Source organism: Manis javanica, chromosome 3 (genome assembly GCF_040802235.1).
Source record: "Manis javanica isolate MJ-LG chromosome 3, MJ_LKY, whole genome shotgun sequence".
Classification (NCBI taxonomy): Eukaryota; Metazoa; Chordata; class Mammalia; order Pholidota; family Manidae; genus Manis; species Manis javanica.
In genome coordinates, this window is record NC_133158.1 from 203417008 (window position 1) to 203437075 (window position 20068).

At 33.9% G+C, this 20068-nt stretch overlaps 1 protein-coding gene across 4 annotated transcripts in view; it reads right to left on the reverse strand.

Moving 5' to 3' along the window:
* The window catches only part of SPOCK3 (SPARC (osteonectin), cwcv and kazal like domains proteoglycan 3), a 399525-nt gene that overhangs the window by 42408 nt on the left and 337049 nt on the right, over positions 1-20068 (reverse strand). For all 4 annotated transcript variants that reach the window (XM_073232634.1, XM_073232632.1, XM_073232633.1 and 1 more), the window contains exon 7: positions 706-825. In XM_073232634.1, the coding sequence (XP_073088735.1) occupies positions 706-825 (120 nt within the window). The remainder of the gene's footprint in view (positions 1-705; positions 826-20068) is intronic.

Below are 20068 nucleotides of genomic sequence, written 5' to 3' on the forward strand. Positions count from 1 at the left end.
ATTTACATGCTTCGATCTTTGAAACCTCCCTAAAATTAGCTCATTTTCAATACTTACTCTTTCATGTACATTAAAAATGCAGTATTTTACAAATGAAAAAATATAAAGGGAAAGTTCATAAAATTATTAATAACAGGTGCCTTGCCAAGGAATTCAAAAATACTTTGGGGGGACTATACAGATGATGAAAAATATAAGATTCATACAGCTCTGAGTTTTTCTTCTTTCTTGTATGAATTGGTTTTTAGTGTGTCACTGAATGTATGTTTTTGTCTCCTGTCTTGGGTGGGTCAAATTAGAAGTGTCTGCAAAGCAATCATGAAAGGCTCATCTGGCGGGGTGGACAGGGGCGGGGTGTGCTGTCTTCTCTAAAAATTGAAGTTCACCAAAAGTCTTACCTTTAGGTCTTGTGTTCTCTTTACTACTTCTATCAAAACACTGAAAAACAGCCCTACCCTTTCAGTCCCACTGGAAGTTCAGTGCTGTCTTGAGGGGTGTTCTGTTCTCCGTCAGTCAGTTGTCACAAATCTCATTACTTCCTTGCTCAATATTAGAGGTGTGTTTGGAAGGAATACCAATGTGCTGATTTTTGTTCTGCATCTAAGTAAAGGGTAAACTTTGAAATACATGGTTTGGTCTAAGTGATTTATTAGAAACAAAATCCCATATCAAAGACAACAGGTGCACATAAATTAGAAATCTTACTGCTCCTTTCGGGCCTCAGTAGTGCCTTTGTCTTCTTGTTCTGACTTCCGCCTTCATGAAGGGCCTTGAACCAGTCCCGCAATCTGTTTGCCACCTCCCTGAACTCCAGGCCACTGCACGCTAAAAACAAGGAGAAACAACACGGACCTTGAATAGAAACGGCAGTGTCAGCGCTAGCTCTCAAATTACCCCGATAACTGAAAGGTAACAATGACTATACTGAAAAATGAAATACAATTACTAATTGTGTTTTAGCTTCACAAAAACTAAAAATAAATGTTTAAACATAACACGATGTAACACAATTATAACGTTTTATTTAATAATGGAACATATTAGTAGAAATCTGCTTCCTCTCTTCACTAGAATGTAATGCTTGATTGAGGATTCCTTTGTTAACAACACTTAAGTTGACTCATAATATTTACATGCTGGCCACTTTCATCACCGTTAAGTGGTGAGTCACCTGGGAAAATAAGTGGTTGAGAATCCAAGATGAATATTACTTTTATTATTAGCCATATCTTTTATAGTTTATGGTTTATAAGTCTATATTAGTATATTCAGTATATGTATGAATTATCAATTATACATAATTGCTATTTCTATTTGATTTAATCCTATATATATATATTTTTAAACACAGAAAAGGAATGGCTACTTGACATTAGGAAAGCTTATAAAATATGTAAGAAAATTATATCATATTTGTTATAAAAGTAAGATGTTAGCAAACTTGGAACTTAAATTAATTCTTTGCTCTTTCTTAATATTATTTATCAAAACTATATTCTTTAAAATAATCTATACAATAAAGAGCATATATATGTGTATATTATGTATAATTAATATATGGTCATGTGTGTGACTAATGCTAAGACTGGTATGTCAAATTTAGTAGCTTGTTTACCAAAATATTTGAAAATATAAGAAATGCTGTTTTACATTGTTTTAGGGGCATTGTTACTACAAGTAGCAGACATGAACTTCCTGAACTGACAAGCACTCATATTAGTACTCCTTTTACTCAATTTGTTAAAAATGATAATTTACACAATGATATTGTAATTTTACATAAATTTAATACTGTATACCTTATATTACAATTTGTAGTATCTATAACATGCATAACATAGTATAATAGAATGCAATATAACCTAAGACCATTTCCTAGTGTTAAATGGAGTAAAATTCCAAATTTTAGGACCCTCCTAGTACTCAGTAAGATGACCCATACCAACAAGTCATTGTAATATTTCAGAACACTGGAGGCAAGCAAGATCCTATGAGCTGCCGTGGGAAGAGTACCAAAAACTGTCATGCGTAAGTTACAAGATCCAAACACTTGACCACCCACATAACCTCTCCCCAGGCAGCTACTTCAAGATGTGATAATCCAGAGAGAACCAAAGGGGAGAATAGCAGAGACACAGAAATGCAGATTTAAAAGAGAAGTGGAAGGGATTTCCAGGAGCACTACGGAGAGGGATCCCAAAACATGTGTCACATGCTGAGAGCAGAAGCAGATGGCAGTAGGTCTGAAAATCCTTAGTCAAGCACAGAGCAATGATTGCTATCCTTTCATCCAGGGAAAACAATGAGCTATAGCAGAAGTCAAGGAAAACATCACTGATCAATAAGATCAACAGTGGCTGAGACTGAGTGGTAAGGCAACAAACAGTAAGCTCCTAATAAGAATTTTTACATGCTAGGCCTGGTATATCTGTTTAAACAAATACCCAGGCTTCTGATCCTATAAAATGCTTTGCAGAAGACAACAGAAGCCCACTTGAAGAAGAGGAACTCCTCTGTATATATACGTATGCTCCTGTGCCCACTGCTTATATGAAAAAATAGATTGGAAGCTGGTGGGACTAATTATCTTCACGTAGAGGAGCTGAATGAATGGAGGAATGTGGGGTGAGAGGGTCTTCCTTTTACTGCTCATTTCTTTCCTTCCTTTTGAATTGTGCATTACATACCTATATTAATATTCAAAATTAAATTAAAAAAAATAAAATTTCTTTGAGAAATTCATTCAAATGCATCTAATCCTTGACCCACCAAGTCCATCTTAAAAATTATCATACAGGCACACTGCACATTACAAACACATTTAAATTGTGCAGTATCGTTCATTTGGCACTTTTATAACAGCAAGTGTGTTAACACAAAAACTGTCCTGCAGCAGCAGCCTGTGATATTAGTCAGTGCATCCACACAGTGAAGCTCTACCAGTCATTAATAAAGTTCAAAAGCTCACTATTACTGATATGAAACTAGACCCACAATAGAGCTTTCAGTGAAAAAGGTAAGGGGTGGAAAGTGTGTTTAGTATACTTCCATTTGTATAAAAAGAGGAAAATATGCATTTGCTTATATATGCTTAAAACATCTGGAAATTCACTTATGAGATTGAAAACTGTCCCCTTTGCAGTGCAAACTGGGTAGGATGATGGTGGGGGCCTCAACATGTGTTCATTTTTACTTTAAAAGGTTAATGTGTATGAATGCATTACCAACATCAACAAATAAACATCTCAATGAGCTTTAATTCTCTATTTCTTCTATTGATCTTATGTTTTTGTTTGTTTTCTCAAATCACAACCAGCAAAGAGCAAAGTTTTACCCAATAAAATATCTGCTGGAAAATGATAAAACATTTGTTGAATAGATTGACACAAATTTTTATTGTTTTACTAAATTTTAGCAATAGAGTGCTTACCATGTATATTTAAGGAAATAACAGTATCTTAAAAATTGAGAACAATTAAGAAGAAAAATTGAGAAAAAATAAGAATAATAGCATCTTAAAAAATTTGAATATGAGATGTTATGTACCCTTATAGTGTGTCACACACACCTTAGCTTTAATCTCAACATGAAGTTATCCATGTATTGTATTGGGATTTTAGGAACCAAGCATCTTGCAGTAATAATTATGATGATGATAGTAGCTAACACTGCATACTTCCTTTTATAAGTAGTTTCCATTCATTAACAGGTTTGATCCTATAAAATGAAACTCCATGAAGGTGATACCAGTATAGCTTCCATTAAGCATTAGGAAATCAAGGCAGAGAGAGTTGGAGAACTTGCCTGAGAAGGTCAGACAACTTCATGGCAGAGTCAACTTTCAAATCCTAAGTGTCAGAATTCAGAGTCCAGAGCCATGGTCCTTACCCCAGTTCCCTCGGTTGTCCCCTAACCACAACAAATACTATGGACCAAGTGAAGCAGATAAGACTAGCCCTGCCTCAAAGCACACACTTTCCATGTCAGTAAGAGTGATGTGAGATGATCGCAGCGGTGTAATTTTAGCAGACAACACAATACCTATGTACGGATACCTTCAAGTCCAATATTTTTATAATGCTAATTAAAAACAGGTCAATGGGACAATAAGCTCCAGTATATGGACTACATTTTACACAGCAGCTAACAAGCACCCAGGATGAAGGTTCCTCTTGAGGACTCGACTTCCCTTAGTATTATTTTTAGAGAGTCTACAAAGGTGCCCATCTTGCCAATGGTTCTCAGTCCTGGGCAAGTTCACTATGGATTCAGTAAGACGGAGGAATGACAATGGAACATTTTTGGGGTAAAAGGGTTTATTACCCGGCTTTGTTCTGACAGCATAGGTAGAGCACTAGAATTGCATCTGCATCCAGCAGTCTGCAGGTCTGTAATCCTCCTCCCTCTCTGCCTCCTCCCGGAGCACTGGATAGAGAGCTTTATACAGTGACTCAGTCAGTAATAGCTTATTGCCTGCGGGTGTGGAAGCAGTAGCCTGGCAGCAGGCCAGTTACACCATCAAGCAGTTTAGGTTCAGGTGAGGACCCTGGCCATAGGAACTTCCATTTTCCCCACATGGCCATTATCTTGTATAAATCATAAGCCAAACTGCTTGTCACACACACAGAAAATAATGCCTAGCTGTACAATATTGAAACACGACAGCACTTGCAGGGTGTGCCATTTCCACTTCACTGGCTACTGAATCCTTTGTTACAGATGTGTTCCAATTGAAACACCACCAGTCAGACCTCACCATCCAAGTGTTTGATGTCATCAGCAATTTACTACCATTTGTTTCCAGAGTCAGTATCTTTTCTTCATATTTTCCAATAGTTCTACCAAATGAATTATGAATTTTTTTCCCTAAGAATAGTATCTTCATTTATACAGCATGAAATACATTTAGTGAGATTTTACATTTGTTTTTAATATCAAGCCTAGAAGATTAGGTAAAGGATTATTATTTTTTTATAGCTATGGAAACTAAAACACTGAAGTTCAATGATAACCTTAAATTTTATAGCCACAGTAATTGGTACTCATTGATCTAATTGTATTTGCAGTCAGGAATAAATAAAAGAATAATAAATCATAGCAGAATAAATATGATTTTAAATTAGATTTGAATAAAAGCAAAACTAGATTTTGGTGCAAGGCTATTCAGTTGTGTCAAATTATTAATTAGAGCCTGGTTATATAAGTGAATGAGTGAAGGGGAAAGAGGTCTTGGAATGTAAAAAGTTTTATCTTCATTTATGTTTGTGTGCACATATACATACTCATGGGTTTGACAAGACAGAACATGTAATAGAATGTGTGGGGATAAAAGTGGGGATAAAACCCAACAAGAATTCTACAATGTAAAGTAAAACTAACAGAGGGAGACTAAAGAAGAACATGAAGAGAAGATGATCAGTTTAAGTCTAATATCTGATTTATAGAAGTTGTTAAGCAAGAAATAATTTGAAATGGAGAAAATCATTTTTAAAATACAGAAAGTAATTCCTGACACAGCAGGAGAGTTTTCAGAGAGGATGGCCGAGGTCTTAGCTGAATGAATTAAACATACACATATACACATTCACACCAACACATCTTTTAAAATTTAAAATTTAACATACAAAAACAATTATAAGAGCTTTCAGGAAGAAAGCAAAATCAAATAAACGATCAGACAAAAACCAAAAGTTACCACCAAAGGGAAAGTCTCAGCATGGTATCCCAGTAACTCTTAGCAATAATTGATTATGAAATAACATACAGCAAGTCTTCAAAACATTAAGGAAAATGGATTTTAATCTAGTATCCTATGTGTGTTCAGGTATCAATGAGATAGGGCAAAATAAAGGCATTTTCAGATATGCAAGGGCTCTCAGATTTTTGCATTCCATGCAGAAATGAGAATGGATGCAGCAAAATGAAACAGGAAGAGACAAAGATACGAAATTCACAGAAGGGCTCCACTTGAGAAAGGCTGAGAGCAGAACAAGTGTACCAGCTGTGTGGGAACCCACAGGTGGACGGAGCCCCCAACCTCAGAAGGGACCCAGACCAGGGGGAGGGTAGAGTGATTAGACAGAAGTCTCGGATTGACAGTTTGTAAAATCTTATGGTCATATTGAGGGCAGAAGGGACGTGAAAGGGTAGAGGGCATTTAAAATTGATACTAGTAATATTCTCTATTGAGATAGAAAAACTATCCATACAGATAAAATTTTACCATAAATTCTCACTTTTCAGTGAATATTCACATCATTATGATACGGTAAAAGTTTTGATATGCAAATTAACTCACTTTGTAAAGAATTCACGGTGGACTTAATGGTCTTGAATATAACCTGTGTTACCAATTTTGGCAAGAAATGGTGCAACTATAGCCCCTAAATACAGGGAGGTAGAAATGATGTGAGGGAACATGTGGGGCTCTGTCCTTGTTTTACAGAATGAGGAGGTAAAAGGTGTCTAGAACTGGGAACAGATGGTTGAGTGTCTTTTGTTTTTGTGTTTTTTTACTAATGTTTTTGCTTTTTTAATTGTAACCAATGGAAAACTAAGAATAGCCATGTACTTATACTGGAAAGAGAAATATTTTCTCATTTATCAAACAAAATCTAAAGGTAATGTTTGAAGTTGATAAATAGCTATTTCACAAATGAGCTAATCACCAGATAGGGAAAACTGGTAAGGCTTACGAATGATTAGCTCCCTAACCCAGTGTGGGGATGAGCAGAAGTGACGCAAGAGGTGGACTGTTGGTTTTCACTACAGTCCCTTCCACAGCTTTTGACTTTTCAACTACACACCTGAAAATCACTAATACAGGGGTACTCCCCTCCTCACACTCTGTCCCCTTCACAGAAACCCCTGGGCAATACTACATGGATGTCATGGTGGTTAGCTGACTTAGGACAATGGTCATTTGTTGGTTATACTCATTAAATCAATGAGTATTACCTTATTTTATAACAGCTATTAGCTTTGAGAATTTGTTACTTCATTTCAAACCATAGCTATTTAGTGGCAAATCTGGTACTCTTGATTCAGAATAACTTCTATTATGATAAGTTGGCATCTTTTCCCAATAGATTAGACACACGTGTACACTAGGATACTCTATTTACATTCCAGGTGCTTAACATCACTCAGAGAGGATCACATAAAGTGAAAATGGGTGGAGAGATTTTGGGAACATTTCAGTACCTTCCAAAACCTAAGACATTTTCCTTTTGGAGGCCACAGCCTGAAGCATACATTAAAAATAATATTTTAGGTATAAAATATTTGAAAATATTTTTATAATTTTGCAAGTTACTTTTCTTTTGCCGATGACTAATTCATTTAATTCAAAATTGGCAATGATGTATCTGAGAGCATTGAGCAGAGGTTCTTACTAAATCATAACTTTAAACCACATGCTTCCTGACATTTAATTGTTATAAATACATAATTTAGAAATTAATGAAATTGATGTATTTTATTACTATGAAATTAAGCATTTATTAGTCTTTTTAATTTATTGCACACAGTTGACATAATAGTTTCAGGTGTATATCATGGTGACTCCACATATACATTACTAAATGCTCACCACACTGAATGTAGTGACCATCTGTCACTATACTGAGTTATTACAATATCAGTGACTATATGCCTCATGCTATATCTTTCATCCCATGACTTATTTATTTTATAACTGGAAGTTCATTCACTTTCCTTTTTATTTTTTAAGGACAAAAGCTTTTTCTCAAGTCTCAACATTTTTATGGCTCTTTCATGTTTACAGGTTCCACACTTTTCGCCTATTACAAAAAAGTGTTAAAATGCTTCGGATATGCTTACACTGAAACATTCTAACGTGAACTTATTACAATTATCTCTTATTAAGGAGAGAAGGCTGGTGTCGGTCACTATGAGTTGCTCATTGAAACAATGTTTTGCAAGCAGCTCAGACCTACGTACAGGCCTGCAGGCAGAGGACGCTCTGGGAAGCTTCAGGTCGGTGGCAGAGCCCGCACTGAACTACACAGTGACTTTGAGGGAACGTCATACCTTTTGTTCCAATAGTGGTTGTAGCAAAGTGACTATTATCTCAGGCTTGATTAATAAGGTTTTAAACAGCATTTCTCAAAGCATCATTCATTCTTGCTAAATGTTAGAAAATCATTACATAATGTGCTCAAGCGTATTTGGTGTTTTCTTTGTTTCCCTCACAAGCTTTGGGTAGAGAAGAGATTTTCCTAAATTTCTGATTTTTTATAAAAAGAAGAAATGAAATAGCACCATAACACGCTCCTCATAAATAAAAAGTATTTGTCATCTGCGTACCAATGATTCACAGAGATTCTGACAGTCATTCTTACGGGATTAGGCTGGTGAGTAAATATGCCACAAGGAAAACCCTGCAGGAAGCAGCTGCTCTAAGGCAAAATAGCTTAAGTTTGCCTTGAGAATCTTCCCTTGCAAGAACAAGCCTAATATGCAAAGAAAAGTCCAAGCAAACGGTCTCTCAAGATAAGCTCCTATGCCACCATCACATGGGCCAGGATGTCCGAGAGATATGAAAAGACAATGTCCAGAGAAGCCTCTGAGCAGCCCGTGCTTGCATCAGCTTAAGGAGCAAGGGGGCTTTATTTCTTATTGAACGCCACTGCGTCAGCACGTGACAGGTAATTACTTAGGCTGTGACGAATAAATGACCTAGATGCTCACATTTACAAGTGGCTTTATCACAAAACTGTATTTGCTTTATTTGTTTCTTTTTTAATACACATTCAGACAAGGATGGCTTCAAAGGTATAAATAACAAGATGAAGTCTCACCACCTGGAAGTACTCTTTTGGCTTTTTCCTGTGTGACTCTTAGACTACAACGTCCTTATCAGAACCTGCATCTCCCCTTTTGAAGAGTCAAATCAACCACAGTGATTGACTCAAGCTGTAACCTGAAAAGCTAGGAAGTCAGAGGATTGAAGCTAGGTCACATTACATGATGAAAACTTTTTTTTTTTATTTTTTAATTTTTTTATATATATATTTTTATTATTAAAAATCCACTATTTTCTGATTATTAAAGACTGCCCATTTTGTAAATCTATACATGTTACACTATATTTTAGCAAAACTAAACAGAAAACCATATATTTAACACTGCCAGCAATAGGTTGTCATTGTTAAACTATTTACTTTGCATATCTGCTACGTAGGTTGTACACAGCTTGGATTATGTCAATTTCTTTATTGTATGCCTCTGCCTTACGTTATAAAATGAGAATTCTCTCGTTAAAACATCTGAGAGTAAAATACATGGTAGCTGCAAAAACTCCATTATATAAATATATAACTTGTTAAAATTCCCAAAGGAATATATTGTATGTAGAGAACATGTTTTCTATCTGTGTGGGATGAATATTTATTCAACAAATCATTGCTGTCTGTTCTTATTTCCTTAGAAAAATCTGAGGAAGGGGTTGTCAGTCACAGAACGTGAACATTTAAAGGCTCTTCCTTATGTATAGACAACTTGGTTTTGTTAAACACACACTTTAACCCCATGAAGTATTTTAGACATATTTAAAATGTGCATTGTTTTAACAATAATGTATTTATGTTTCAGTTGTTGAGAAATGAAATATATATATGTAGTGGATTTAAATAAACTTATTGAAGGCTAACCAAATTCTCCAGGATAAAAATGGGGTGAACTACACATTTAACTAGGACACGCTACTAAGATGAGCACAGCATGTATGGTCCACAGAGTAACTGACACCAGACAAAGAGCCCTGAGTGGCTCCCCAGGAATATGTTAAGGAACCTTCAAAATAAAAGGCAGTTTCTAGGTTCTGTTCAATTGCAAATTATATTTTAACATGGAGCCTAGTCAGAAAGTTATTCCAAAGGCAATAAAATATAAATCTATATCTGCCTTGAGGGAGACAATCCATACATAAGACACAAAGAGCATATACAATAGAGAAAATATAAATTCCAAAAAAAAAAAAACATTTCCTGGATAATAAATAAACAATGCTGGGCCTTTTGCAGGTGTTTTAGAGAGCAATTTCCTCTGTAAGAATTAACAGTTCAAGTCTTCATGAGACATTGATAAGCAGAGTCTGAAGATGGTAGAAAAAGACAGAAGGGACAAGAATTGCATGGACTCTATTCTTGTCCTTCTATTCTATATATAGAGAAAAAGATCAGCATGTCTCTGACATTTTGAAAAAAGGAGGATGCCTGTTCAAAGGAACTCTTCCAGAACTTCTGCTTGGTAAATGAAAAGGAATTGAAAATGTAAACAGAACACATATGTAAATGCAAATGTATACACGAACAGACAATTGCCTAATTATAGGGTAAAATGTAGTTAAGACTCATTCCAAAGCAGGGATTTTAAGCTATGCCTTTAAAAGCCCAGTTAGGAGATCCTGCAGGTATTATTATAGAGAGGATTTGGGCTAGCTGGTGTCATGCTACAGTAGTCATTTGAATCTCTGCTGTACAAAGCACAAATCAGGTAAGTTGCCCTCCAAATCCTTTCTGACAAAGACAAACACACATGAGCACACATTTTGGAAAATGATTCCTTACCAAGGATTACTTCACTTTGAGTGTTCTCTGTATTAAAGTCATACTAAAATTTGTAAGTGATAAATTATGGAGGTGAAACCATGAGTCTCCAGCTATAAGTCATGCAGTTTTATTAACACGTGAGCTACAATTCTATAGCCATTAAAGAATATTCATCTTCACAGATGTGTGTGAAACTCTGATTCATAAATAATTTTCTCTTTGAGGACCGGCCTAAGGACTGAGGTGTTTTATTCTTAGATGCATTTGCTCACACATCAGAGAGCATGTGTTGAATGAATGAGTCTCCAAGCAGGCATTTGGCCGTCATAATGCATGATTCATTACTTGCTGGTGGTCAGTAGCATTTTGGGTTATATAAAGGTCTCTCTGAAAAGCAAGAGCAGCTGGAGATGGGATCAAGTGACACAGTAGCTTTCCAGGCAAATGTCTTAAAGATGACAAACATTGTTGGAATATTTAATATCCTGTAAAACAGATAAATCCATTTCTGTCATTAGGCAAGAAGAAGAAACTAAAGCATTTGAATCTACATATTTGAGACTCCAAATATCCGCTGATATTCTCTGCCAACAGAACATGTTCCTAAAGCTTAAACTTATCTTTGACATTTAAGAACAATACACCTGAAAAAAACTATTATTATTCCATGTCTGGAGTTATTGCTAATTTATGTTTCTGGGAAGAGCAATGAAACATATTTAGCACATCTGAATATATACAGGATGGTTCCTATTCTTTTATTAAATGCAGATTAACTGCAGAGTCATCAGAGGAAAGATCCTTCACCAATTTCGATAGCTACCCCATATTCGTTAGGAAACTACTGGCCATGAAGTACCCCATAAAATGGAAAGGAAGAGGATTTCACTAGCAGCTCCTGTGGGACGAGGGGTCCCTAAGATGCTGTGATTGGTGTGCAGCACTGTGTGGCCTTCTGCTGGGTTAGGGACCCCAGTGGACCATATGATACAAAAAACTGTTCAGTAGGCATATTCCTTTACTAGGGCTGCCACTACAAAATACTATAGTCTCGGTGGCTCACACAACAGAAATTTATTTCCTCACAGTTCTGGAGGCTGGAAGCCCAAGACCAGGATTGTTGGAAGGGGGGGCTCCTCTGAGGCCTCCTTCTCCCAAGTCCTCATGTGGCTGTCCCTGGGTCCATGTTGACTGTGTCCTAATCTTCTCTTCTTATCAGGACATGGTCATATATGATTATGGCCCACCGTATGAACTTACTTTACATTAATTACCTCTTTAGAGGCCCCACCTCTAAATACGGTCATAGTCTGAGATCCTGGGAATTAGGACTTCTACATTTTCATGAATTTTGAGGGGGCCAACTTAGATGGTAACAGTAGGCATGCATGAAGCCAACAGCACACTATGACACTGTTGCAGAATGTCATTCAAACCACTAAAACTCACTTTGTCCATGTTACAAAGTTCTTCTCAAATATGTGTTTTCAGATTTAGTTTAAATCTTTATGTATTTCAACATTTCAAACAACATTTAAATATCCTTGACAAATATCACTCATAACTGCATATTGAAAAAAGTGATAAAAAAAGAGAACATACATCTCTCATTTGTTTCCAAGTTGGTTTCTAATCACTGCCAGCATAGGAAGAACAGACCAATTAAACCATCGTTACCTCACAGCATTTTCCAAGACTTGACTCACAGATCACAATTCTGTGAAGTGTTACATTTTGTTTCATGAGGAAAGGTTCCACAGTAAAAGGGATTTAATAAACATGGAGCTGAGACAAATTTTAAACATATTTTCTGCATAGTTTTTTAAGAATTTTAATATGCTTTCAACCAATATGCATCTCTAAGAGTGATAAAATACATAGCATTATTAAAAGTTTACTTTTTTTGTTACCACAGAACCATATTTTCTTTTGGGCAATAATGCTCTTGGATAGAACAATATATTACATATACATTATATATATACATAATAAAATATATATCATTGCAAAGGAATAGAACTATATCTACCAAATGTGCTCCTTGTATGCCTAATCTGCAAGCACAAATATACTGATAATAAAGAGGACTTCAAAATATATTGGTTGTATGGATGGATAAATCAATGGAAACTATGGGGTTATTTTTCTTAAAAAAGTTTTTCTTTGGGATTATCTTTTCATAGGTTTGGCAAATTTTAGATATCCAGAAAATATATTTGAGAATTGATATATTTTACAAGCATAGCATTGCCTTTTAATAGTTTTTTTTTTTCCTACCAGATGGTGATTTTTCTGGTCACATGTATATTTTACAAACAATAAAATAATAGTCTCATCTGATCGGATAGACAAGGTGAAATAATGAAGATCCATTCACATTATTGTTTTATTTAATAGATTGACAGATTAATCTTTAGTGGCAAAACACAGATATTAAGGGTCATAGAAGGTTAGACAGTAATAAAAAAATGCATATTTAAACAGATGAATTCCACTCAGGAACCTGCAAGAAGTGCTTTTAGTCTGACATAATATTAATAGAGAGCAGGCCTGGTATTGTACTAGCCATTACGAGAATTACAGTAGGGTAAAAATGAAGTCATAAGCACAAAAGTTGGTACATTTGGCAATTGTTTAAAGTAACAAAAACTGACTGGCTTTGCAAGAGCAATATATATGATTCTGCAACAAGTGGAAGAATTTTTAAGTTCATAAAACACTACAAGTATGTGTTTCAGAAAATCCCATACAATACATAATATTTAAATAGTGTAATCAATTATTTCCACATAGAATAAAAAATAAAATATAATCCTGCATTAGAATACAATTGCTTGTGAGAAAAGATGGTGGAGTAGGAAGGCAAGGGGAAAGCACACACACCAAAGAAGCAACTACAGCAAATACAATTAACCCTGAAAATGACCTGAAGACTGCACAACAGACCACCTACACCTGGTGAAAAGATATCACACAGAGAAGGGTAATGTGGCAGAACTGAACCTAACTGATATACATAGAACATTCCACCTAAAAGCAGACAGATGCACATTTTTTTTCAAGTGCACATGGAACATTCTGTAGAATAGATCACTTACCAGGCCACAAAAAAAAGCCTCAATAAATTAAAAAAGATTGCAATTATATCAACCAACTTTTCAGATCAAATGGTATGAAGCTAAAAATAAATTACACAAAGAAAACAAAAAGACCCCACAAACACATGGAGGCTAAACAACATGCTTCTACTTCTAAATAATCAATGGATCACTGAACAAATCAAAGAAGAAATTAAGCAATACATGCACACAAATGAAAACAAAAATATAACAGTCCAAAATTTGTAGGACACCACAAAAGAAATTCCAAAAGAGAAATACATAGCACTACAGGTCTACCTCAAGAAACAAGAACAATCCCAAATAGTCTAAACTTACAACTAGAGAAACTAAAAAAAGAAGAGCAAGTGGAACCCAAGATTAGTAGAAAGGCATAATACAAATCAGAGCAGAAATGAATAAACTAAAGAATAAAATAGAAAAAAAATATCAATGAAACCAAGAGTTATTTCTTGAGAAAATAAACAAAATAAACAAACCCATAACCAGACTTATCAAGAAAAAAATACAGAGGACACAAATAAACAAAATCAGAAATGAAAAAGGGATAATTACAACTTATACCACAAAGACACAAACAATTATTAGAGAATTCTATAAAAAATTATAGGCCAATAAATTGGACAATCTAGAAGAAAAGGACGAATTTTTAGAAAAGCACAGCCTTCCAAGACTAGCCCAGGAAGAAGCAAAGAAATCTGAGCAGACAAATTATCAGTGATGAAATTGAATTTGTGATCAATGACTCCCAACAGACAAAAGTCCAGCACCAGATGGCTTCACAGCCAAATTCTACCGTTTAAACTAGAACTGGTACCAATCCTTCTTAAAGTATTCCAAAAATTAGAAGAGGAGGGAATACCTCCAAATTTATTCTATGAGGGCACCATCACTCTAATACTCAAATCAAGGATATTACAAAAAAAAAGAAAAGTACAGGCCAATATCCTTGAGGAATATAGATGCAAAAATAATCATCAAGATATTAGCAAACCAAATTAAAAAAATACATAAAAAGGATCATCCATCATGACCAAGTGGGATTCATTTCAGGGATGCAAAGATAGTACAATATTGGTAAATCAATCAATGTAGTATACCAAATTAACCAAAAGAAGGATAAAAACCACATGATCATATCCATAGATGCTGAAAGAGCATTCGACAAATTTTGTCATCCATTCATGATAAAAACTTTCAACAAAACCTCAACATAATAAAGGCCATATATGATAAATGCACAGCTGACATCATACTTGATGGTGAAAAGCTGAAAGCTTTTCCTCTAAGATCGGGAACAAGACAAGGATGCCCACTCTCACCACTTTGATTCAACACAGTAGTGGCAGTCACAGTAATCAGACAAGATAAAGAAATAAAAGACATCCAAATTGTTAAGGAAGAAGTAAAACTGTCACTATTTGAACATGGCATGATACTGTATATAAAAACCCCAATGATTCCACCAAAAAGAAAAAATAGAATAACTGATTCAACAAAGTTACAGGACACAAAATTAATATACAGAACCTGTTGCATTCCTATATATTATCAATGAGGTAACAGAAAGAGAAATCAGAAAAACAACTCTACTTACATTGCATCAAAAATAATGAAATACCAACAAATAAATGTAACCAAGCAGGTTAAAGACCTGTACCCCAGAAACTATAAGATTCATGAGAGAAATTAAAGAAAACACAAGTAAATGGAAATCCATCCCATACTCACGGATAGGAAGAATTACTATTGTCAAAATGGCCATCCTGTACAAAGCAACTGATAAGATTAAATACAATCCTTATCAAAATACCAATAGCATTTTTCAATGAACTAGAGCAAATAATTTTAAATTTCAGATGGAGCCACAAAAGACCCCAAATAACCAAAGGAATCTTTAGAAAGAAGAACAAAGCTCAATGTATTATTACACTCCTTGCCCTCAAGCCATATTACAAAGCTACAGTAACCCTAACAGGATGCTACTGGCACAAGAACAGACCCATAGATCAATGGAACAGAATGGAGAGCCCAGATAAAAACCCATACATATATGGAAAATTAATATTTGAAAAAGAAGCCATGAATATACAATGGGGAAAAACAGTGTCTTCAATAACTGCTATCAGGAAAACTGGACAGCTACATGCAAGAGAATAAAACTGTATTACTGTCTAACTCCATACACAAAAGTAAATTAAAAATGGATCAAAGATCCAAATACAAGACATGGAACCATAAAACTTTTAGAAAGAAACATAGGCTAAAATCTCTTCAACTTAAACATGAGCAATACTTTCCTGAACACATCTCTTTTAGCAAGGGAAACAAAGTCAAAATGACCAAGTGGAAGGGACTACATCAAACTATAAAGCTTCTGTACAGCACAGGACAGAACAAAAAGGCAATCTGCAGTATTGGAGAATATATTCATAAATGATTTATCTGCTAAGGGGTTAATAGCCAAAATATATACAGAGCTCAGATGCCTCAAAGCCAAAAAAAAAAACAAATAACCAGATTAAAAAATGGGCAGAGGACAGACCCTAAACAGATATTTCTCCAAATGTAAAATACAGATGGCCACCAGGCACATGCAAAGATACTCCACATTGCTAATTATCAGGGAAATGAAATCAAAGCCATAATATCAGCTCATACCAGTTAGAATGTTCACTATCCAATGACAAGAAATAACAAGTGTTGTGATGATGTGGAGAAAAGGAAACACTTCTACACTGTTGTTCAGCATTGTAATTAGTGAAACCACTGTGGAAAGCTGTGGAGGTTCCTCAAAAACCTAAAAATAGAAATACAAGCAACACAGTAATTTCACTCCTAGGATTTACCAAAAGAAAACAAAATTCTTTATTTGAAAAGACACATGTACTCCATGTTTACTGCCTTGTTATTTACAATAGCCAAGATATTAAAGCAATCAAAGTGTCCATCAACAGACTAATACATAAAGAAGAGCTGGAACATACACAGAATGGAATATTATTCAGCCATAAAAATGAAACCTCTCATTTGGGACAACATGGATGTACTAGAGGGCATTATGATGAGTGAAATAAGCTTGGTGGAGAAAGACAAACATCATATGATTTCACTTATTTGTGGTATCTAAAAACAAAACAAAGCAAAATTAACAAAATAGCAGCTGAGTTATTAACACTGAGAAATGACTGGTGGTTACCATGGGCGAGGGACTGGGTTGCATAAGTGGGATGGGTGAAGTTGATAAAAGGGCACAAAAATCTCAATCTTAATATAAATTGGTCACAGGGATGGTAGTACAGTATGGAGAATAGAGCCAATAGTTTTTTAACACCTTTCTATGCTGACAAACAGTAAGTGGAATAGTTGGGTTGAGGATTTAATAATGTGTGTAACTGCTGTATCACTGTATTGTACACTTGAAACCACTGTTGTGTATCAAAAAATAGTTCAATTTAAATAAGTATAATTGCTGTTTATAGGAAAGCACAATGAAATTTTGATTTATACTTCCTACATAGAATTCTCAGGTAAATGAAAGTTATAGAAAAGCAGTGCTTCTTGAAAATAATGTTGATTAAAAAATTGGTTACATTATGCAATATTGTTAACAAATAGGTATATTTTTCTTAATTACTTTGTAAAGTTTGTCAGTTTCCGCAAAACTTCACTCAGAATTTGGACTAGGGTATCATTCATTCTAAAGATAAATTTTGATTTTGATCCTTCTTATTCATGGACATAATATGTACCTTCAATTACTTGTTTTCTTTATTTTAATATTTTATATTTTCTTCATAGTGGTCTTGAATATTTTTAATGAAATTCATTTCTAGGTATCTCATATTTCTTGATACATTTTAAATGGTGACTAACATTTTTTTCCCTTTTATTTCTTGTGAGCAAAAATGAAATTACAGAAAGACTTTTTGAGTTCACTTATTTATTCACATTGTCTGTAAATAAATGCAGTTTCATTTCTTCCATTCTTTCATTAACACTTTTATTTAATTTTGTAGACTTTCTGTACTCCTAGGACAGTTGGATGAAATATTAAATGTAAGTTATAACAGGTATCCTTGTCATATATATTCATTCTTAAAAATAATGTGTTCAACATTTTATAATTAAGAATATTTGCTATAGACATTTCTGTAGAAAAATTTTATCATATTAAGGAAGCTTTATTTGATCATTTCTGAGGCTTTCTGGCATACATGGACATTAGAATTTATTCAATAATTCTTAACATGTGATTTTTAATAACTTTTTTAGTGCTATAAATAAAACGGATTTTTAATGTTAGAAAACCCTTTAATTTCTGAAATCTACTCAACTTCCTTATGATACTTTTTAAAACATGTACATTCTTAGACTAATTTATAATTTAAGCTTTTTACAATTATTGCTATGAATGGGAAGAGCCTATTGATTTCCTTAACATATGTTATCAAGATAAAGCTGAACACATAATATAAATTAGGAGGGCTGCTTTTTTTCCTCTTTTATCTAAAAGTGGGTGAATAAATTTAGTATTACTTATTTTTCTTAAATATCTGGGCATGGATTTGCTTTTGCAGGAAGAAGTAAATTATAAAATCTACTATAATATGATTGGATTATTTAAAATTTCTGTTTCTTCTTTTGTCAAGTTTTTTTTCTAGTATGTGTTCACTTCATTTTATTTAACAATATTCACATGTATTAGCTGAAAGGTGTTTGCTTTATTGTATTTTAAATTTCTGATGGCTGAGTTATAATGCCTACTCCCTCTTTATTATTTATATCCTTCTTTCTTGTTTGGGTTTAATTTGCTTTTTTTGACTTGTCAAATTAGATGGTTTGATCATTGATATTCTTTCTTCTTTTTACATAAATGTATCTCAAAATAAAGATTTCTAATAACTGACCTACCTCCAGCATGAACTATGATATTTACTATTTTTATTATTTAGTTTCACAATGTTTTTAATATCATTGTGATTTCTTCTTTGACCTGTATAGTATATAGTGGTGTGTTTCTTAATGCTTAAACATGTGGCGAATTTTAATGTTATCTTTGTTATTGATTTCTAGCTTAATTGAACCATTATCAGAAGTCATGGAATGATTCAGGTATGACAGTGGTGGGATTACTTGTGTAGAATGCTACTTAAATATAAGTGATTTTGATTATTAAATTCAGTAATATAGAGTGTAATATTGAGCTTAAAACAGCCTTCCCAAGGCAATGACTGGAAAGGATTACTATTATTTGCAACATACTAACCTCTAGTACTTAGCTTTTTCAAAGTGCACAAGCATAGTAAGCTATAGTCAACCTTCTAAAATAAAGATGTCTTGTGTTTTTTCATTCCAGACTTAAAAATATTTAATTGGAGAATTAAAACAAAATCTACAAATGCCCATTTCTTAATATTGATTAATTAGGGTTTCCAATCAACATTTTCTTGTATTAATTCTATAAACATTCTTGACCTAAGTTCATTGAAAATTTAACTCCTGTTCTTAAGGAGCTCCACACCTCACCCAAATCATCATAATAAACAAAATTCATCAAGTAATTATTTCCATCTGATGATTTTCTATAACCTGGTGTTTGACACGTAACCCTTAATATTTATCTCACTTTTAACTAGGTCTTTGGTGTTCTAACAAATTATATTTAAATAAAATTTAAATTCAAATTAGTCAGTCTTATAGGAAAAGTAAAGTTAATATTTATATTTCATTCATGGAAAAATAAAATAAATTGGTAAATGTGGTGCTCCCTGTAGAGAAATATGCCAATGATTAGAGATTTTACTTGATACAAATTGTCACACTTAAAACTGAACACAAATATTTTCACTTTAAATGTAAAAAGAGATTACAACTGAATGACCTTGAAGGGTTTTGGAGATATGTTCTATTTTTGGAAATAGTGTTTCTATTTACATTGTATTTTTATTTGTATCAGTTCAACTACAATATTCAAAATAAATCAACAGTGCCTATTGAAATGAATTTTTTTATTTTGAAGTATGTTCCCACTGGATCACAATTCTTCACTGGGATGTGTAAATTTTTTTATTTAAAAAATATTAAGGTCTCTATATTTTCAAAGTTAATACAAACATATATACCCACATGCAAATACATATAAACACTACTATTATTTTCTTTGATTTTACTGATCATACACTTTCGGTAAAGTATTTCTGGCTTGGGGGAGGTCTAACGGGTGGAGTATACTTTAAAATTAATAAATATAAGTCTTTTGATTTCCTTTGCCTTTAATGGAACATAATGTTCTATTTCAGTAGTTCTATGTCATGAGATAATTAATATAAATACTATAGTTATCAAATCAATCAGGGAAGCACAGCTGCTTAT